Raw genomic sequence first — 21,934 nt, forward strand, 5'->3', positions numbered from 1 at the left:
TACTTTATGTATAAAGTATAATGTGATTATATAAATGTTGAGTGTCGTGACTCATGTCGAGAAAATTAACATGACACTAAAATAAGTTTTTTATATTTTAATTTAGTTGACCATATTAATTCATATGGGCTAATAATGTTGTTGATAGTGGGTAGAGTAATGTGTAGCTTGAATTGTTTGGGCATCAAGCAACTAATTAGAGTGAGCCTATGCTACACACTCTAGGGTTTCGGGTCCACGATTTTTTAGTCTGAACTACAGTTTTTATTTTTTTAAAGAAAAGATAGACGCGCCAAAAATATAAATGCTAAACTTTCAAAGCAAAATATCCAATAAAAAATCCTCCAAACTAAAAAAAATAAAAACCATAACCATCTTCAATGTCATTACCTTCTGTTACTGCTATGTACAACCATTTCTTTAGACATTAGTCAAAGATCAATGGTGATGCAAACCTAAATTATTTTTCTTTCCAAATCCCTAAGAAAGATCAATACCAATAACTTTAGCTGGTTCTTCTCTTTCCATAATGTTATCACCAAGCTTCACCCCGAGCTGCCCTCTCCCCCCAGACCCAAACGCATATAGTGTCCCTGACTCCATCATTGCAAATGTGTGACCAGTCCAGGGAAATGACACTGACTTTGTCAAACTCACATGAACCACACGCTCTTTTGTCTCCTTCAACGATGAAACCAGCCTCGGAGTAAGAGTATTCTCCTCCAAATCTCCCTGCTAAAATCCAGACCATATCAAGAACATTGTCTCAAACCCTTAAAACAAGAAAAAACAGACTTACCTGACCAAGATTGGCTTCACCATAGCCGAATGAGTAAACCTGACCATCATCACATACAACAAAGGTTGTGTACTCTCCAGCGGCTACGTGTACAGCTTTAACATCTTTTAAACCTTCAACGACCTTAGGAGCCATCTCCAACTCTTCTGTTCCGTGACCCAAGCAGCCATACCGTCCCCATCCCCAAGTGCACACTCTCCCATCTCTCCCAACTACAGCAGCATGCCATGCCCCTGCTGAGATCATAACCGGTTCCATCTTCAAAAGACTAAACTCCTCAATCAACCGAGGCTGTTTCTCACTAATTGTTGAACCATGTCCAAGCTTCCCACCCAAACCGCATCCAACAGAGTACACCGACCTAAAAAAAAAAAAACAGAACAGTTAGCACATATAAAAACAAATGGGAGCAAACATTACAAGGAGACTCACATGCCAGTGGGGTGAAATGCTAGAGCAAGGAGATAGCAAAAGCCAGCAGCAATTTGTACAACAGGGACGTTCTCTAAGGCTCCCAACAAAGGTTGAGGCAACAAACAGTTAAGGTCGGTTCCATGACCGAGTTTTTCATCCTTCCCCCATGATAGTGTATACACTCTTCCTTCTCTAGACAAAACGGCTGTGAAGTGATATCCAATAGCAGCTTGAACCACGAAGATTTCGGTTAAGGACTTGACTCGCTGAGGAGTTGTGATGACCTTAGTTTGTTGAACCTCTAATCCAGGGTCGCTAAAACAATCTTTTCCAAAGGCATACACTTCACCAGCATCACTTATTAGCATTGTTCTATCAGCTCCAAGAGCTGCTTGAATGATCCGTATCCCATTAAGTGACCTGCAAACAATCAGGGCCGGATCTAAGAATTTGGAAGCAATAAACATTTCTTAAGAGTTTTATAAAAAAAAAATTTAATAATTGGAAAACTTATGCTTATGTAAGCTAAAAAAAAATTTGGGGTAAAACCCAATATATTTTTATTGGGCTTGGCCCATATCCGGCTATGCCAACAACCAAACTGAAGAAGGGTAAGAGAGATGAGTCACCTGATTGGTTGTGGCTGCCAAGTGTCTTCAACGGTTCCATGTCCGAGTTGTCCTGAACCGTTGGATCCGAAAGAGTAAACAACACCCTTTGATGTGACGGCGATGCTATGACCAGGACCAGCAAGTGCCTGTGATTTTTCCCGCCTGTAACCAAATTCACCAGCTAGCAAGAAACTCAGAACCAGCTTCCATGAGCCTCCGCATTTCCTTTTGATTTCTTGGCGTTCTTCCTCTCCCATACGTTTGAATATCGCCCTCTTTTGGCAGATGTCGAGTGCTGCAACTTCCGAGATGGAGAGTTCAAGGTCCGGAGAGACGTTTGCCGGTTTCCTAAAGAAGGAACATGTTGCCTGAAGAGAAAAAAGAAACAATCAGAACAGCATCAACCACATGGGTTGAATGAAACATTAGTCTTGACGTCCATATATTAATTTTGAAGGTTTTTTACATATGTTGGCGAAATTAAGAAAAAAATATTTTTATTAAAGTTTTTAAATAAATATTTATAGCCTCTAAAATCTCATATCAGAAGAAAAAAGAGCATAATTATCATCACTTGCCTCGAGTTTGGCAAGGTCACGAGGATCCAAGTCACATGTTGTGAGAACATGAAGGGCAATGGAAGGACAAGAAGCCAAGAAGAATTCACCAGGAGCAGAGTTTCCAAGGAATTGTCGTTTCAGAGACACAAACGAGGGCAATTCCATAGCTATTGTCGGATTCTCTGGGATGATGCTATGGAGTTGCAACGTAGCAGCAGGGCTAACACCATTTGATGTTGCAGTAGTAATAGTAGTGTCCATTGGTCACTGCTCCAGTTTTGCAGAGCCCTAGCCAACTGTTTTAAACTCAATAAATATCAGTAAAAACAATATGATTATTGCTTATTAACTTCACTGCTCACCATTATTGGTTTGCTTTGGACTTAATCCTTAGGCAGGGGTTTTTTATAAACTTTTTTTTTGTGACCCTTAAGAACAGAATGGGTTTAATAGCAGATTCTGGTTCAATTAATTTGTAACCAAACCATCGTTCTAGTAATGACATTTACATCTTTAGCAAAAAAATAATAATCAATGTGATCATTAAAATAGTGCATTGTTCAGTCAAATGATCTAAACTCAGTTTTATAACCAAATTCAAGATAAAAGTTACACTACCTTTGATGCTAAGTAGTGAAGAACACCGATCGTGAGAGAAATGCTGTTCATGTTTTAAGACAATATAAGATCACAAAAAGACAGCATCAAGATCGAGACTTGCATCAGTCCCATAAACAGAAGATCATTACAAGCACAACTGATTACAAAAGCAGTTTACACTTACAACAAACCCAGATCATAACCACCAACGATGATCAAATAATATATTAAGCGATCAGTGAAAAAAAAAGACCAAACACAAACATAAAAGTTCTCTGTTCCTGGAGATCGTGATGATCGTGGATTATACAGAGAAGAGGGATCAGAAGGGACCCATCAAAAATTCACATGGATGGTTTCAGGGGACTCACAAGTTGGACCAAACAGATTGTGATTTATGCGGTGGAGTTTTGAGAGAGAGATAGAGAGAGGAGGAAAAGGAAGGGACTTGATGAATCTGTTGTTCGTTCTTCCGTGAATTTCTATAAAGAAAAGATTGTTACATTTTGGATTTTGGGTAAGCTTCAATCTTTGTATATATATCTCTATACGTTTTCCTTAAATAAAGCGATTAGGTGTCAGCGTCAACAGATGGAATGGAATGGTATATAAAAATACTTACAAGTCCACTTGTATACCAAAGCCCAAGTCCATTTTTTCTATCATTTGCTTTTAATTACTTGGTGAAAAAATAGTTTTGGTAAAAAAAAGATGGGCCATAGAAATGATCTTAGACAGTTTTTTTTTTTTTGATCAAAGATCTTAGATAGTTTAATTGCTGCGAATAAGACGTGAATTTTTCTCTAATAATATGAGAAACTTTCATTCTAGGACGGGTTTGAAATCCTACTTATTCAGGATAGTATAGATATCTCCTGTCGTGTTCTTACGTTAGTTGGGGGTGATTAGAACAGATGGAACAAACGAAGGGCGTATGGTGGATGTTTTCTTTGCATCCACCAAAAAAAAAAGGCGTACGGTGGATGTTTATCATCTGGAGTTAAAGGAGCATGCCCGTTTCGAAGCATGTGCAAAATGTGCATTTGCATATTAAAGTCACCAAGAACACAATGTGTAATAAAACTTTTTGCTTTGTTTTATTAATCTTTCTTAACTTTCTTTTCTAATATTGTAGAGATCATCCTTACATTGTATCTCTATATATATAAGTAATAGAAAACCTTAGCTTTATCCTATTACAACATGATCTAGGAAATCTTAGACTTATCCTAAACCTATTAGTATTTGTTATCCAACTTACTTTAGGATAACTTGTTGTCTAAGCAATGAAGCTTATCCAACATTCACCCCCTTAAGCTTCATGTTCTTTTGAGCTAGATCTTGTACACAGATCTTCTCCCTCATCTCTCTGAATAGTGTCTTCGCCAATGCTTTAGTAAGTACGTCCGCGAGTTGTTCCTTGCCAGGGACGTGTTCTACATCAAGTTGATCACTCTCAATGCATTCACGTATGAAATGAAATCTCTTGTGGATGTGCTTGCTTCTTCGATGAAACACTGGGTTCCTAGTTAGTGCAATAGCTGACTTATTGTCGATTCTGATCAATGTCTTCTCATCTTTTCTTCCTGTGATCTCAACCAACAATTCTTGAAGCCAGATGGCTTGCTTAGCAGCTTTTGTAGCGGCGACAAACTCTGATTCACAAGAGGAGAGAGCAACTATCTCTTGCTTTTGTGAACACCAGGTTATAGGTGTATCTCCAAAGCAAAATAAGTGGCCAGTGGTACTCTTACCATCGTCTATGTCAGTATTATGACTACTGTCGCTATAGCCGACAAGTTTCTTAGTTCCTCCTTTCTTATATACCAAGCCGAAACCAATAGTGCCTCGTAAATATCTTAGCACTTGTTTAAGGGCATTACCGTGTGACTCTCGCGGAGAGTGCATATATCGGCTTAGTAGACCAACCGAGAAGGATAGATCAGGTCTTGTATGGAGGAGATACCGAAGACAACCAATCCTTCGTCTGTAGACAGTTGCGTCTATCTCTGGTTCTTCTGTTGCTTTGGATAGCTTGAGACCGAACTCCATAGGTATTAGTGTCGGGTTGCAAGTATTCAAGCCTGCTTCCTCCACTATACGCTTTGCATACGCTTCTTGTTTGATCTCAATTCCTGATGGCACTTGTCTTACTTCAATGCCGAGATAGTAACTTAACTTTCCAAGGCCAGACATCTCAAATTGCTTTGACATTGATACCTTGAACTCCATGATCGCTGAGAGCTTGTTACCAGTGATGAAAAGGTCGTCTACATATATAGCTACGATCAGAAGTGACTCTCCGTCTTGCTTACGATAAACGGAACTTTCCTTTGAGCACTTGTTGAACTTCAACCTTCTTAAAATCTGATCAAGCTTAGTGTTCCAACATCTCAGAGCTTGTCTTTACCCGTATAGAGCCTTTGATAATTTGAAAACTTTGTGTTCTTCTCCCTTCTTTTTAAATCCTTCGGGTTGAGATACATAGACATCTTCGTTTAGTTCTCCGTGTAGAAACACAGTTTTGACGTCCATATGGTGAATCTCCCATTGGTTTGCAGCAGCTAACGCGGTTAAGAGTCTGATAGTCTCAAGCCGTGCTACTGGAGCGAATGCTTCTTCGAAGTCAATACCTAGTTCTTGAACATAACCTTTTGCGACAAGCCTAGATTTGAACTTGTTGATTGAACCATCTGCGTTTCTCTTTATCTTGAACACCCACCTGAGTCCAATGACTTTCACACCTGGTGGCTTTTCAACCAGTATCCACGTTTCGTTTTTGTTTATAGAATCGATCTCATATGAACAAGCATCTTTCCATTGCTTGTCTTTACTTGCTTCTTTGTAGTTGATCGGTTCGTCGTTAAGAATGAGAAGTAACATCTCACATTCCATATCTGCAATCATGACGTAGTCTTTAAGGTGAGTGGGCTGTCTTGTTTCTCGGGTTGATCGTCTTGGTCCTTGTGTAGTGTCATGCTCTTCGGCATGTTCTGTTTCGGCATGCTCTGTTTCTTCTTCGGCATGTTTTGTTTCTACTTCAGTTTGAGTACTGCTAGCTTGTTGATTACTGATGGTGAACGGACCGTAGCCTTCATCATTAGTAAGTCCCCATGATAGATTAAACATACCAGAACCTCTGTCTTCAACCTGTTTCGCTCCCTTCCAATTCCAACACTCATTCTCGCTGAAAATCACATCTCTGCTTACAATTATCCTTCTCGAGCTTGGATTATAAAGCCGGTAAGCTTTAGATCCAGGTTCTATGCCGAGGTGGACAAGAGATTGTGATCGATCATCAAGCTTCTTTAGGTGGACCGAGTCAACTTTTGCGTGTGCAACGCAACCAAAAACCCTTATATGACCAACATTCGGTTTTCTTCCTTTCAGGCTCTCGTATGGAGTCTGATCCTTTAAGGCTCGTGTAGGCACTCTGTTGATCAAGTACGTTGAGTGTCTGACGGCTTCACCCCACATATAATTGGGTACACCTTTGGCTTTCAACATACTCCGCTTCATCTCCATCAAGGTGTGGTTTCTTCTCTCGACAACGCCGTTTTGTTGCGGTGTGTAAGGGGATGTGAGATGGCGCCTTATGCCATTGCTGCTACAGAACTCTTGAAAACTTGCTGAAGTGAACTCACCCCCTATCTGTTCTTAGGGTTCCAATCTTCTTGTTGACTTCTTTCTCGATAAATATCTTGAATGATTTGAACTTTTCATAAGCCTCTCCTTTATCCTTTAAGAATATGGACCACATATACCTTGTGCAGTCGTCTATAATCACAAATATGAACCTGTTGTTCGCGAGCGTAGCTGGCGATATAGGTCCACATAAGTCTGCGTGAAGAAGTCCAAGTGCTTGTGATGATCTAAAAGATGTTGCTTGAGGGAAGGATAATCTATTTTGTTTTCCAACTAGACAAGAATCGCAGAGCTGATTGTCTCCTTTTATCTCTGGTAAGCCAACTACCATCTCTTTCGTAGACATAGCTTTCATGGTCTGGAAACTGATGTGTCCAAGTCTCGCATGCCATCTCCATGGAACTTCTTCAATCTTTGTGTGTAGACAAGTAGGTTTACCAATCTTAAGAGATATCTTATACAATCGGTTTGAACCTTTCTGAACTTTTGCAAGTAACCTTCCACTGTTATCTTTCATGGTAAGATGATCACCTCTCAGTCTTATATCGCAGCCCTGCTCAGTAGCTTGACCTAAGCTTATTATGTTACTCTTAAGCTCAGGAAGATAGTAGATATCTGGAAGAAGTTTCTGTTCCCCTGTCTTTGCTTCGAACATAATAGAACCTTTGCCTTCAATGTTGATGTAGGAACCATCTCCAAATCTAACTTTTCCTTTTATCTTCTCGTTGAGCTCAGAGAAAAAAGATCTTTCACCGGTCATATGATTACTGGCACCATTGTCTAGGTACCAGAAACCTTCTTCATGCCTTTCACGAGAAGTAATCTTCTCTTCATTGAGAAAGACAATCTCATGCATAAGCAGCGTGATATCAGCTTTCTCCGTTTCTGCAACATTCAACTCTTGATCATCCTGTTTCTTTTCGGGACATACAGAAGCAAAGTGACCTTTATTCTTGCGGTTGTAGCAAACAATCTGAGAGTAATCTCGTTTCTCTTTGTTTCTCTCCTGCGAGTTGTTTCTACCACGGCCCCTTCCTCTGCCTTCACGACCACGACTCTGATTCTGACCTCTCCCTCGTCCTCTCGTATCATTAGAACTTGAGAGCAACAGATTCCCTTGAGGATCTTGAGATTCTTGAGCTTCTTTAAGTTTTACTCGTTCCCCAAAAGCCTTGAGTCTACCAATGACATCTTCGTATGAAACTGTATTCAAATCTAGCAGTTGCTCAAGCGATGCTGTTATGTGAATATATTTCAATGGTAAGCTATCAAGAAACTTCTTTACTACTTTAGATTCCTCGATACTTTGTCCTAAGGTAGCTGCTTTAGAAGTAAGCTCAGTTATCTTGGTGGAGAAGGCATCAATAGTATCCGAGTCGTTCATCCTCAGCCGATCAAATTCATTCAACAGAGTTTGTAGACGAGCTGTTCTTACACGTTCAGCTCCAAGATTTCTGGTTTTAATAGCTTCCCAGATATCTTTTGGTGAGTCATCTTCTCCTGTTTGTAAGACCAGACTTTCAGGTAGAGATTGAAATAACAACGCTATTGCGACATCCTTCTTCTCTTCATCTTCGGTTCCAGGATCGATAGATTCCCAAACTTTATGAACACGCAAAAGCACCTTCATTCTCTTTGCCCATACCGTGTAGTTAGTTGAGTTCAGCATTGGGCAGACAATTGTGTTCGAAATTCCTTCTTTCCGACCTACTCCCTTCGTCTCTATCAATGCTTTCGAATCTGCCATGGCTTCCTCGTATTAAGCTTACAATAACACAAAAGAAACCTAGAGGCCCTGATACCAAATAAAGTCACCAAGAACACAATGTGTAATAAAACCTTTTGCTTTGTTTTATTAATCTTTCTTAACTTTTTTTTCTAATATTGTAGAAATCATCCTTACATTGTATCTCTATATATAAGTAATAGAAAACCTTAGCTTTATCCTATTACAACATGATCTAGGAAATCTTAGACTTATCCTAAACCTATTAGTATTTGTTATCCAACTTATTTTAGGATAACTTGTTGTCTAAGCAATGAAGCTTATCCAACACATATGGCCAAAAAAAATCTTTAAAAATTACTATTTTTTATACAGCAATTCGGTTTGTTCTTATAAAACTAGAATTTGCTTAGGATCCACAAAAACATTGAGACGTGCTTGATGAGAAGCAACTACTTATTCCAATAGTCAGAAATCCTTTTCCATTTGAGATCGTTCCCGGGATAGTTTTTGTACATGGTCTCACGCTCATCCCATTGTTTTAGTGGATTCTATACAATTTTTTTTAACAATTAAAAACAGTTTTGCGAAAAGTTTTTAAAAATTTCCAAAAAAATATTCTAAAGTTTAACCAAAAAATTGTACACTTTTGTAAATCTTGTCACTACAAAAAAAATCCACATTGATAGCATATTGTTATAGCACGTTTTACTGAACTGCTATCGTAAATGAATTTAAAATTTTCGTACTATATAATAGCATTAGATAAAAATTATTGTAAAATGTCGCTAAAAAAACAAAATTTGAGTTTTGGAACCTTATTTTTCAACGAGAGGGAACTAAAAATCAGTTTGGAGCAAACACTTAGAAAAAAATTGACAAACTACTTTCCACGGTCTTTTTTTTTTCAATTACTTTCCCCAAACAGTCGATATCTTTTCTAAGTGTTTGCTCCAAACTCAAAGTCGTTTTGTCTCCACAGAGACCGGAACCCTGACTCCGGCATTCCCGGCGATTTGAAATCCGACTCCGACAGCTCACCAGACCGCGACTCTAGGTAAGCATCCTTCTCTATCTGTTCCATCCTCTTTTCATCTCTAGCTAGTCTCTGTTCATCTTCTCATCTATCTTCTTGGTGCATCAAACAAGATTTGTATGGAGATTCATTAGGACGATGTCACATTTCATTGTGTGTGTTTAGCCACACTAGACCCATAAATCCTTTCATATTGTCGAGAAAAAAAATTCCCTTTTGATGAATCTCTGCAATTTTTTGGTATTTGGGATAATCTTGGATTGGTGTAGAGTTCTCAATAGCTAGAAAAAGATCCCTTTTGACGATGCTAATGGCGGATTAAGCTCTGTCATTCTTATATGGAGATTTTGAACATCCAATCGTCCCTTCTTTGTTCTGTTTATGTTTCAGTTCTTTGTGTTAGGTATAATCCTTGTTCAGGCAAGGAGCAGAATAGATTAGCTGAAGGGTTGGGTCACAGTGTAGCTAAGGTTATCGTTTGATATTTTCTAACGTAGATATAAGGTTCGAACTTAGAAGAATATGTTACAAATAAAGAGCGCTAATCGTGGTCATTTTTCTGCAGGTACGGAAACTATCCACCTGAAGCAACTTGTGGATATAGTTGCAAGCATAAGAAAACATTGGAGGAGGATCCTTCCGCTTTTGCATTTGATGAAGTTTATGATGACATGAAACACAGAGACATTGTTCCTAAACTGCAAGATCGTCAACACCTCAAGGTAAATGTTAAACCTTCTTTTTTTAGTGTATCAGTTGATATCCTATTACTCATTTAATTCATGGAGACTTGAAGCTTGTCTGTAAATGTAAATTTGTGTTTGACTAGCTTTTCTCGGCTTTTAGGGATATTAGAGTTTTCATGATGATGGATTAGTTTTGCTTCATGATGATAGATTAGTTTTGCTTTGTGATGAACTTTAGTGTTGTATGATCAAGAGTTAACCAAAATAAGTTTTGATTGTGATAAGTAGTTGACATGTGTTACAGGATCTGGTAAAGGGGTTTCAGGCACTCCGCTCCATATTGCGAATGCAGAGCTTGCTCCAACTCACCCAATCTGTCTAGGTCTGGCACTGAACTGATGAGTTATGTGCAGGCTCCAAAAACTTCACAAGATAAAATGGCTACTGAGCTTCAAGACAAATAGAAAATACTTGCAAATCGCATGATCAAAATGCAAAGTTTTGTCTATTGTTTTTGATTCGTTGTTGATCCTTACCTGTAACATTGTTTTAAGACTGCTATGTTTTTATAAATCAATTTGTAGTTTATAAATTATGGAATATTTATTTTACCAATTAAAAGGAGGATTAACAAAGGAGTGATATTTATGTTTAAAAATTAAATTATATTTTATATTTATAACGTTCCTATTAAATAAATTAAAGATTTTCATATAATTATAGGGTTTGGAGTATAGTGTCTCGGGGTTTAATTAGATTTAAGACCAAACTTTTAGATTAAATTTAAATTTTTAAATTAACTAATGAAAAGAGTTTTAAAATTTTTAGTTATAGTTTATGGTATATGATAAATTTGGGATATGATATATATAAGTATAGTTTATGGTTTGAGGTTTAAAATTAATATTTGAAATTAAATTTATAAAAATATAAATTTTGAATGAAACTTAAAATCTAAGATTAAAATAAGAAAATATTTAAGTTTTGAGGACTGTGTTTAAGTTTTAGTTTTTAGGGTTTAAACCCTAATCCCTAAATATAAACTTTAAAACTTCATTTTTTCATAATATAACTATAGTATTAAATTTAAATTCAAAATTTAATTATTTTAAAATACAATATATAATATAAATGCTAAACTTCATACACTAAATCATAAATCTACACCCTAAATCTAATCTCTAAACCCCAAAATTAAACTCTACATACAAAGTTATAAATTTAATCTTTTCAATTTAGTAAATCACACAACATCAAAACTCAAATACAAAAATATAGATTTCAAATTTTAAATTATAATATCAAATTAATTAAAGTTTAGCTAATTTAATAATAACTATAAATAAATAAAAAGGTAATATGTATTGTTTTTTGAGCCATTGATTGATTTAGATCAAAGGTCCAAAATCATTCTTTCAGCTATCCTCATCTTTTTTTTCTATTGGTTTGGCATGGATCACCTTTTCCACCCTTGGATAATATTGAATCAACGTTCAAGATTAATTGTAGTTTTACATTTGTTTTTTAATTATTTTTGAGATCTGAGATCTCGTGTTTGAGAAGAGAGAGAGAGTTACAGAAGCGAAAGATATAGAGAGAGATGGAGTTCGAGATGGTAGAGTTGTGTCGGAGAAGACATGGGAAGGGGCTCGATTCCGTCGCACTCCCTTCGATTCCGTCGCAGTCTTCACCACCACCACCATGGTCACCTCTCTCTCTCTCTCTGTTTTGATTATGTTTTTCTTTGTGGGCAGAGCTGGTGGTCGTGAGCAGAGGAGACAATACGGTGGTACCCAGGACTGGTATGTCTCTGGTCAAGATCTGCGTTGGCTTCACCTCCTCACCACCACCACAGGTAATCTCACTTCACCTTCCTCTTATATGTTCTCTTGTCATCTTCTTATAAATTTGTGATTGATTTTTATTTTGTTTACAGATTTGTTAAGGAGCAGGGAAGTAAAATCAGTGGTGTGACATAGCGGCGACTTTGGTCAAGCGTGATGCAGCAGTGGTGCAAGCCGGTGGTGGGGTGGTGGTCGTGCGGTGTAGATACGGCAGGGACTGAAGAAGATCGTCTGATTGTAGTTTGGTGGGTGTATAAGTTTATTAGGTTTAGTTAGGGTTAATTACTAAACCAATTTGTAACTGTAAACCAATGTAATTGTAAACCAAAATTCAATTTACAAAAATACCAATTTATTATTTTTAGTCAACTTAACCGATTTAATTATAAATTAGTTCTAATTTATGTTTAAAAAGAAATTAAATATACATTCCGGATAATTTATATATATATATATATATATATATATAATTCAATGGCACTGAAAATGTATTATCAAGATTCATAGATAAATGCTATTATAATCTTCATTCTATAATAGCAAACTATAAATGTTATGGTAAAAGGTAATAACAGCATAGGAGTATTGCTATGATATGTGTATATTTCATAGCATTCCAAAAAAATGCTATCGTAGAAGGGGTAACTATGATGGCTGCCGTATACATAGCATTTATGAATTCGCTATCAAACATCTAATATAGCATATTTTCAGCGCTAACAATGTACATATTTTTTGTAGTAGTGTGCAAATGCACCTCTTGCACATGGCAAGAAATGGGCATGCATGGACCAGAACTCTCTTTTCTACGTGATTTTATATTAGTGAAAGGAGTTCTTTTACCTTTTTACCTCTTTTCATGACGCTTCTTTGGGATCATTATTAGTGCATGAAAACCACTTAAATAGAGTGTGAACAATTAGTAATCGGTTCATACAATTTTCTTATTCGTGTAAACATGGATTTTTCTAATTCTAAAAAGAGAAATTTTCTAATATAACACTAATTTTTTATCATAATTAAACCACACAAAGATCAAAATAACCAAAATATTTAATATACTATAAGTAGCCAATGTATAAGCATTCACTTCCTATCACCAACTATTCCAAAAAACATGACACAAATGCAGGTTTAGGTGAAGTAGCCTTTTTGGTTCAGTTACTAGGTCATATTTTTTGAGTCTGACGCACGACCACACCTCCAAGAGTATCTTTAATCCGCAACACTATTTTAGTGTCAAAACCATATTATTTTGGTGTAATTTCAGCACTAGAAAAAAATTATTCTCTAACCATAACACCAAATTTCACAATAAAAACTATTTTATAATAATATGTATTTGTATTTTTATTTGTCATTTATTTAATTGTCTTATTTATTAATAAATTAAATGAATAGTATTTTAGTGGAATGAATAGTGTTTTAGTGTGGTAAATAGTATCACACTAAATTTGGTAAAAAATTATAGTGTTGCATTAAAATGGTGTGATTTTTAGCATCAAAATCACATTAAAATAATGTTTTGGAGTTGAGTTGGAGATAACCTTACCTACAAAAGAATAGAGTAGAGTCAAATGACATTGTTCATGAAATTACTTAAACTCGTCTATACAATTATCTTCATAGCATGTCCAATAAGCCATATTAAGCAACCCCCGCTAAATATGCATATAAATTAATTATAAGTAATACTAAAAAAATCGTGTATCTCCAACAAAAATATACTCAAAATATGACCTAATATATCTGGACCGTACTATATTCCACAATATTCAAACTATTTCACAAAATATATATTTCACTAACATTAATTATTTCACCAATATAAATATTACTCTCTCTGTTTAAAAAAAAAATACATATTTATATTTTTCACACATATTAAAACACACATTAAAACTTGATTGTAAATGCATTGTTTTCCGTGAATAACAATTTTCCATAACTTTTACCTAATAGAAATCTAATAAACACCATTAACTTTTTTAAAATTTACAATTTTTCATTAAATAATACATTGAAAAAGGTAAAAAATATATCTTATTGAAACAAATTTTTTTCCTAAAATGTGGATCTTTATAAAACGAAGGGAGTATTATATTAGCGTGGTTAAAAAAATTTTAAAAGGAATTTCATCTTATATAGACACTATATAAACAAATTCTATGACTCTTTTTTAAAAGTCAGAATAATAAAATAAGAATATTAATATTATTGATTTAAAGGTGAAATACAATAAGAATTACAGAAAAAAATATTAAAAGAAAAATAAAGAAAATTTAAATTAAAACTAACGTAAAATAAGGAAGATCAAAGTGATAAGACAAAGAGAAGCGTGGCATAGAATCAGTGGCTCAAATCACACAAAAATCTCCAACTCTCTTCTCCTTGGATAAGAGAAGTATCAGAAGCCTTTCACTTCCACTGATCCATCCTTCTAATATTCCCATAACCATCTCACAAACTCACTCCTCATCTCCAAGCCCCTCCGACCAATGGCGGCGACAATGGCAACATCAGCCACATGCATGTCCCTAAACCCATCTCCTCCTAAGTCCCCAAACCAAAGCAAATCCATCTCCTCATCAAAACCCTTCATCACCCTCCCAACCCCACCAAAACCCACCGTCTCTCTCGCCGTCACAAGCACCTCCCTCGCCGGCGCCGTCTTCTCCACCCTCAGCTGCTCCGAACCCGCTTTCGCCGCCCACCAGATCGCCGAGCTCGCGGCGGCAGCGGCAGCAGGAGGTAACGACAACCGTGGACTAGCTCTACTCCTCCCGATCGTCCCGGCGATCGGATGGGTGCTCTTCAACATTCTCCAGCCGGCTCTCAACCAGATCAACAAGATGCGCGAGAGCAAAGGAGTCGTCGTGGGTCTTGGCATCGGCGGTGGTCTCGCTGCGTCAGGGCTTTTGACTATGCCGCCGGAGGCCTCGGCTAGTGTGGTTAACGAGATGGCGGCGGTGGCGGAAGCGGCGGCGAAAGGGGGAGACAACAGGGGACAGTTGCTGTTGTTCGTGGTTGCACCGGCTCTGCTTTGGGTTCTTTACAATATATTGCAGCCTGCTTTGAACCAACTCAATAAAATGAGGTCTGAGTGATGATCAGTCTTGCTAATAATATATAATCATCATTGGGATTCAAATGTAAAATTAATCCCTTGTTTTATGGACATATCCTTTGTTATATCTCGCCCACTATATACTCGATGTATCTGCAATTAGGTTAGCTCTTGTAAGTTTTCAAGCGCCATCACTTTTCTTTATGCGATTTTGGTGTTTCAAATTCATGAAGATAACCTATATAGAATAATCTAGTGACTATAACCTAAGGATAAAAATGCCCCATGTTATGGTATATGTTTGCATGTTTTTTCTTGATCTAGTACTCTAATGTCATATTCTGTTTGTGCTTACTCATGAGATTCTAGAAATTGTTTATTTGACATGTTTCTTAAATATTTGATATGCAGCTAATCGACCCTAGAATGAATTACTTGCAAGTCGGAATTCATGTGTTGGTCATAACTTTTTTTGGGAAACAGAATAAGAATGTGGTACTCCTGCTATTAACAACTTGCAATACAAGAAATCATAGTGTGTTCGTATTTTTGGATCGTATTGCGCGTCTTGCAAAGTGACACCATAAAGACTACAATCGCATTTGTTTGCATTTGTAGAACGAAGTAACTTAACAAATATTCAAGGTTGGATCATGTTTCATATCAAACCTTAATTAAACCTATTGTTTTTCCATAATCCATATATAAAAGACACAATTAGCCCAATATAATTCAAAGTAACCAAAGTTAGCTAAATACACATAGAGACTTAAACCTCTCTAACCAAGTACGAAGTGCATGGATTATTCAGAACAGTTACGGTCATCCTTTTATGTGGGGCTCGGCTAACTTGGGTTTCGCCCAATCTAGTTTAGTTGTTGAGGCAAAAGCTTTGCTTGTGGTAATGCAGAACGTTTGGATAAGGAGGAAATAACAATATGATTTTCGAAGGGCATTCAGAAATCTTGGTCAAAACGACCAATGCTCTACTAACTGATTCAACTATACAAAACATTTACGAAGAAATAACTAGCTGGAGGAATAAACTATAACATTTACTTTTGTCAAACATATTGGAAACCAAGCCGCCCATATAATTGCCGACAAGGACCAGCAAATTCTAGTTTTGAAAATTGTAAAGTTTATCCACCCACTACAAGAAAACAGCGGTATTCTGACGGACATTCCGACGGAAAATGAAATCCTCGGAATATACCGAGGAATTTCCTCGGGAAACACAAAATTGGGGTTCCTCGGAATTTCCTCGGAATATACCGACGGAATTCCGAGGAAACCTCAGTCCGTCGGAATATTCCGAGGAACAATGTGTTCCTCGGAAAAAACCGATGAATTCCGAGGAAATATTATAGCCGTTGGAGAGCCGTTGGGGGATTTTACAAAATTCCGACGAACTAGCCTTTTCCGTCGGAATTTCCTCGGTATGTCGGCAGGATTTAAACTATAAATACAAGCACTCCTCTTCCTCTTCTTTCACTCCATATCTTCATCCTCCCTCTTACTCTATTTACACACGAATTTGATTCATAAAAAATATGTCTTCTTCAAATTATTTTCGTTCTTGGATCGATCGACCTCATTTGGATCCGAACACGAGATTGCTTACGGAAGAATACCAACTAGGTATAACCGAATTCATGGGGTTAGTTCACCGACAACGGGAAGCAAAAACAGGTATGTTAAGATGTCCTTGCTCTAATTGTAAAAATAGAAAGGTTATTAAAGAGTGGGATGTTTGGACTCATCTATATTTGAGTGGGTTTACACGAAGTTACAAAATTTGGTATCATCATGGGGAAACTGATTATGAACATGGTAGTACTAGCGAACCTCAGCCAGCGGTTAGATTAGAAGAACCAATTAGAACGGATGTAGATTATGGTGTAGGTACTGAGCAGATGGTAAATGATCATTTTAGAGGGGAAGATTTACCCAATGCAGAAGCTAGGAGATTTTATGATATGTTGGATGCTGGAAAGCAACCATTGTACGAAGGTTGCAGAGATGGTCATTCAGCTTTATCATCTGCTACAAGATTGATGGGCATTAAAACAGATTATAATTTGGCTGAAGACTGTGTGGATGCGATTGCTGATTTTGTAAAAGGTATTCTACCCGAGGATAATGTAGCTCCTGGTTCATACTACGAGGTTCAGAAACTCGTAGCTGGTCTTGGTTTATCGTATCAGGTAATAGATGTATGCAGCGACAACTGCATGATTTATTGGAGGGCGGATGAACAGCGGGTTACATGCAAATTTTGTGGAAAGCCTCGTTATAAAGATACGAGTGGAAGAGTTCCAGTGCCATATAAAAGGATGTGGTATTTACCTTTGACGGAAAGGTTGCAGAGGTTGTATCTGTCTGAACGCACAGCGCAACCAATGAGATGGCATGCGGAGCACTCAACAGATGGTGAGATCAGACATCCTTCAGATGCAAAAGCGTGGAAGCATTTCCAATCAAAGTATCCCGACTTTGCGTATGAGAGAAGAAATGTCTACCTTGGATTATGTACTGATGGTTTCAGTCCGTTTGGCAAGAGTGGAAGACAGTATTCTCTATGGCCCGTCATTCTTACACCATACAACCTCCCCCCAAACTTGTGCTTGCGACGAGAGTTTTTGTTTCTCTCGATTCTCGTTCCCGGACCAGAGCATCCTAAGAGATCACTTGATGTGTTTCTTCAGCCACTAATATATGAGTTGCAACAACTATGGGCTCAAGGTGCTGAAACATACGATGTTTCGTGTAAAGAAAACTTTCAAATGCGGGCAGTACTAATGTGGACAATAAGTGATTTTCCAGCATATGGTATGTTGTCTGGATGGACAACGCATGGAAGGCTATCATGTCCATATTGTCAAGATAACACTGATGCTTTCCAACTAAAACACGGAAGGAAAACGTGTTGGTTTGACTGTCACAGGAGATTCCTACCACCTGATCATCCATATCGTAGGAGTAGGAATTTGTTTACGAAGAACAAGAGGGTGTTTGACAGTCCACCTCCGAAATTTGTGGGAAAGATTTGAAGATACAACTAAGAGATTTTGGTGCAGAAAGGACGCCAGAAGTCGGTGGACATGAGCGTTTTCCGGTAGATGCTGTTGGAGAACTACATAACTGGCACAAAAAAAGTATTTTCTGGGATCTGCCATACTGGGAGGATCATCTGCTAAGGCATAATTTAGATGTCATGCATATTGAGAAGAACTTTTTTGACAATCTCATGAACACGATCCTTAATGTTCAAGGTAAAACAAAGGATAATTTGAAGTCAAGACTGGATTTAGTCGATATATGTGCTCGTTCAGAACTTCATGTTGATGAGAATGGTAGGGCTCCTTTTCCCATATACCGACTTGATGCAGCGGGAAAAGATGCGTTCTTTGATTGGATTTCAAACGATGTGGAATTTCCAGACGGTTACGCATCAAATTTGCGTAACTGTATCGACAGAAAGGAAGGAAAGTTTACTGGCTTGAAAAGCCACGATTGCCATGTAATGATGCAGCGCCTCCTTCCGTTCGCCTTCAAGGAACTATTACCACGAAATGTTCATGAAGCAATTGCAGGGATAAGTGGTTTCTTCCGCGATTTATGCACGAGATCAGTGACTCTTGAAGGTATTGAAAATTTGAAGACTAACATAGCCGTGATTCAGTGCAACCTTGAGAAGATATTTCCTCCCTCATTTTTTGATGTTATGGAGCATCTTGTTATTCACCTGGCAAGAGAATTGGAACTTGGTGGTCCTGTGCAGTATAGATGGATGTATCTGTATGAGCGGTATATGTTCCATTTGAAGAAGATGGTGAAAAATTTAAGTAGGGTGGAAGGTTCTATAGTCGCACAGATGATCAATGAAGAAACTTCAAACTTTGCCGAGTACTACTTTCCAGCAGAAGTTCAGACCAAAAACAGAAGACCTGCTCGGCATGATGATAGAGGCGAACGGGCAACATATCATGTTACGGTTCCAGACATTTTCACAGATGTTGGACGACTTAGCGGAAAACCAAAGGACCGTCGACTTACTGAGCAGGAGCGCAGTCATTTGCAAACATATTTGCTCACCAACTGCGAAGACGTTCTTCAATATGAGAGGTAAATAAATGAGCTTACAAATTTTTATTTTAACAAGTTGAAATTTAAATCTTAATTAATTACATTATTGTCATCATATACAGGATTTTCATGGCAGAAAAGCGGTTCGAGTATAGATACGCCACAGAGGACGAACTAGAAGAAATGAAGCAGAGAGAATTTAGTGGATGGATGTTTACTTATGTGAGTGCTTTAAACAAATTAAAATATATTTTATCACATATTTATACTAATTCACATTTATTGATATAATATATATATATGTGCTATTAATAGGTGTCTGCTGGTTTGGCCAGAGGTGAAACATTTGACGATTGGATACGTGAGATGGTCGTTGGACCAAACTTTGTTGTGAAGTCATATCCGAGATTTTGTACTCGAGGATATGCATTCACAACTCAGAAGAGGAGACGTTCGAGTACGACTTATGATGCTGGCGTTTGTTCTGCATCAGGAGATGATGTATACTACGGACACATACATGAGATTTTGGAAATTAAGTATTTGGGCATGGTTGGATTGCGCTGTACTGTTTTCTATTGTGATTGGCACGACAACACCCCAGATCGAGGTGTGAGAACAGATGCATTTGGTGTTACATCAGTAAATTCGAGGCGAAAGCTGCAATATTATGATCCTTTCATTCTTGCTTCTCAGGCCGATCAGGTAATTAAATGTTAATTATTCAGAATGATTCATCATCATGTGTATTAATTTATAATTTTTCTAAATGTTACAGGTTTGTTATATCAAGTACCCCCGGGTAAGGAACAGAGATGATCCATGGGTTACTGTTACAAGACTCAACCCGAGAGGCCGAGTTCAGGGAAGTTCTGAGCTGGAAGACCCACTACAACCAAGCACATCCGGCAACTTAAGTGCAGCAGAAGATTTAGCTGGAGTTGGCCTTGTAGTCGATTTAACCGACTTTGGAGAGGAAGCCGTCGTTCACGTAGAGGATGAACCAGTGATTGGAGAGTTTCACCAAGATCCAGATTCAGATTCATCTGGTGATGATGACTCGGAAACAGACTACCATTGAACTTATTATTTTATTTTTTAAAGAAATACCGAGGAAATTCCGAGGAACACTTGATATAACCTCTTTCCTCGGATAATAGTTATTTGGTTTATCTAGCAAGGCAAAGCTGAATACGAATTAAAAACTACTCAGAACACAACCAAATAAAACGAAGAAACCATGTAAAAGAAATACGAACTCATAATTAAGAAACCCAAAAAAAAACTCAGTTCAAAATTAACAGAAAATAAGACCATAAAACGTTAGAATAGAAAAGAAAATAAAATAGCCGGTGATAGCTCCTACTCCTCGTCTCCTGCTCCAGATGTTCCTGCATCGTTGGGTCTCTTGGACCTCTTTCTTACCCTGTGTGTACCACTCGAACCCGAACCAGAGCTGGATGGAGAGTTGTCCCGATGAACTACATCATCCTTTTGGCAACGACACGGCCTGATACGTGAAATGGCAGCCCAGATCTTGTGTAGCATGTCGTTGTTTGTCTTTATGCTCTGATCTCTCCAATGTTGTTGCTGGCGCGAAGTGGCGTTCGGTGGAAGCTCTTGCAGCTTGTACTGGCTGGAGTCTGATGGGAGTAGCTGATGGGGTTGTGAATCATCTGGAATGGCTTGTGCAGCCTCATCTTCTCCTTCTTCATCAACCACGCCCTTGCCTTTGGTCTGATATTTTGGCGTGAAGAAGGATGGCTTGTCTACTAGTGCGGTAGCAGGGGGTAGGAACTCAACTGCAGCCTCTGAAAGTAGAGAAGTCAGACCGATCTGAGGCAGGTGGCAGTAGAGTGTTTTCTTCGCTCGGTCCTGGAATACGTAGACGTAAGGACCATCCCGATGGATCCTCGAGTGGGGACCAGCTATGAACTCCTTACTTACTAGAGAAATGACATCCAGGTAGTTCCAAGCAATGTTGTTCGATCTGTCCAGTGCTACCTGCTGGTTCTTGCAGTCTACACCCACATGTCTAAGGATCCGAGTAATCACTGCACCAAATCCACATGCATTGCTCTTGGATTTGGTTACTTTCCCCTTGTATCCTGCTAAGTTTGCGGCCAGCACCGCTCCCATGTTGAAGGCAGTAGCAGGTGGGAATGTAGAGTTTCCAAATGCCGGTAGCAAATGCCTCACACCTTGGTACAGGAGGCACAACTCCCATTGCGTGACTGATGCGGCTGTGGTTGTCCCGTATAGCAATGAGCCAATGAGGCGTGTGGCATATCTCAGTACTGGGCTCCGGATAAGTGACTCCTTTGCCTGAGAAGATCTATAAACCCCTGTGCCAATCGTTTCCCAGAAGTTCAACAGCTCTGAAGTCCAATAAAGACCAGATGTCCTCTCCCCTGCACTCAATCCAAATAGTCCGCAGAGGTCTGTGAAAGATACCTCATAGTATACTTTCTGCACTACGAATGCCAGAAAACCTTCCTGATGGCTATCATCGGGACGGGTGACGTATGCGGATGCTATGAACTGGCGTACCAACTCCGGATAAGTGGGTTCGTTGAGGTTGCATAGTTGGCCTAGACCCATGTTCTGGAACAGTCCTTCAATGTCTGCTTGGATTCCCAATATTGTCATCGTCTCAGGACATGCTAGTTGTGTAGCCGGAACGGCTACCTTCTTCATGTTGTTGTAGTGGGTGGTATCAGACTTATCCCACTTCTTTGGCCTTTGCTTCTCCAGCTGAGACGAACCCTCTTCTTGTGTGTTCTTCTTTGCTGACATTTTCGTGCGCTTCATTCTCTACAAAATAGAATCATTGCTCTCAACATGGTTATAATCAATT

At 38.2% G+C, this 21,934-nt stretch overlaps 2 protein-coding genes and 2 long non-coding RNA genes across 7 annotated transcripts; 3 read left to right on the top strand and 1 right to left on the bottom strand.

The window, feature by feature from the left end:
• Positions 1–286: 286 nt before the first annotated feature.
• On the bottom strand, positions 287–3,554 carry LOC106403188 (ultraviolet-B receptor UVR8). 4 transcript variants are annotated; one of them, XM_048760170.1, is made up of 7 exons: positions 3,356–3,554; positions 3,003–3,045; positions 2,403–2,680; positions 1,843–2,192; positions 1,232–1,633; positions 800–1,160; positions 287–732 (listed from the first exon to the last, which is right to left on the bottom strand). In XM_048760170.1, exons 3-7 carry the CDS (start codon positions 2,643–2,645, stop codon positions 481–483), a joined length of 1,608 nt encoding a protein of 535 aa, XP_048616127.1. In that variant the 5' UTR covers positions 2,646–2,680; positions 3,003–3,045; positions 3,356–3,554; the 3' UTR covers positions 287–480. The 4 variants fall into 4 exon arrangements, with proteins under 4 accessions (XP_048616127.1, XP_013699482.2, XP_013699483.2 ...); XM_013844028.3 differs by having other exon boundaries at positions 287–735; XM_013844029.3 differs by lacking the exon at positions 3,003–3,045 and having other exon boundaries at positions 287–735; positions 3,356–3,524.
• Positions 3,555–9,162: 5,608 nt separating this feature from the next.
• Positions 9,163–10,692, top strand: LOC106429494. Its single transcript, XR_002662476.2, has 3 exons — positions 9,163–9,412; positions 9,957–10,113; positions 10,382–10,692. It is a non-coding gene; the product is annotated as an uncharacterized LOC106429494 (long non-coding RNA).
• Positions 10,693–11,123: 431 nt separating this feature from the next.
• Positions 11,124–12,290, top strand: LOC106405438. Its single transcript, XR_001281350.3, has 2 exons — positions 11,124–11,932; positions 12,014–12,290. It is a non-coding gene; the product is annotated as an uncharacterized LOC106405438 (long non-coding RNA).
• A 2,016-nt stretch (positions 12,291–14,306) lies between these two features.
• LOC106405435 (photosystem II core complex proteins psbY, chloroplastic-like) lies at positions 14,307–15,685 on the top strand. The gene is made up of 2 exons (XM_048760171.1): positions 14,307–15,018; positions 15,400–15,685. The coding sequence occupies exons 1-2, from the start codon at positions 14,420–14,422 to the stop codon at positions 15,401–15,403; spliced, it is 603 nt and encodes a 200-aa protein (XP_048616128.1). The 5' UTR covers positions 14,307–14,419; the 3' UTR covers positions 15,404–15,685.
• The last annotated feature ends 6,249 nt before the right edge of the window (positions 15,686–21,934 follow it).

This window comes from Brassica napus, chromosome C6 (genome assembly GCF_020379485.1).
Source record: "Brassica napus cultivar Da-Ae chromosome C6, Da-Ae, whole genome shotgun sequence".
Taxonomy (NCBI): Eukaryota; Viridiplantae; Streptophyta; class Magnoliopsida; order Brassicales; family Brassicaceae; genus Brassica; species Brassica napus.

Excerpts from the sequence above, each read along its gene's own strand:
- LOC106403188 (XM_013844028.3), bottom strand. The coding sequence starts at position 2,645 with ATGGACACTACTATTACTACTGCAACATCAAATGGTGTTAGCCCTGCT. Across the intron at positions 1,161-1,231 it reads GCATTTCACCCCACTGGCAT|GTCGGTGTACTCTGTTGGAT; the intron begins GTGAGTCTCCTT and ends TTTTTTTTTTAG. Across the intron at positions 736-799 it reads GTGAAGCCAATCTTGGTCAG|CAGGGAGATTTGGAGGAGAA; the intron begins GTAAGTCTGTTT and ends TCTGGATTTTAG.
- LOC106405435 (XM_048760171.1), top strand. The coding sequence starts at position 14,420 with ATGGCGGCGACAATGGCAACATCAGCCACATGCATGTCCCTAAACCCA.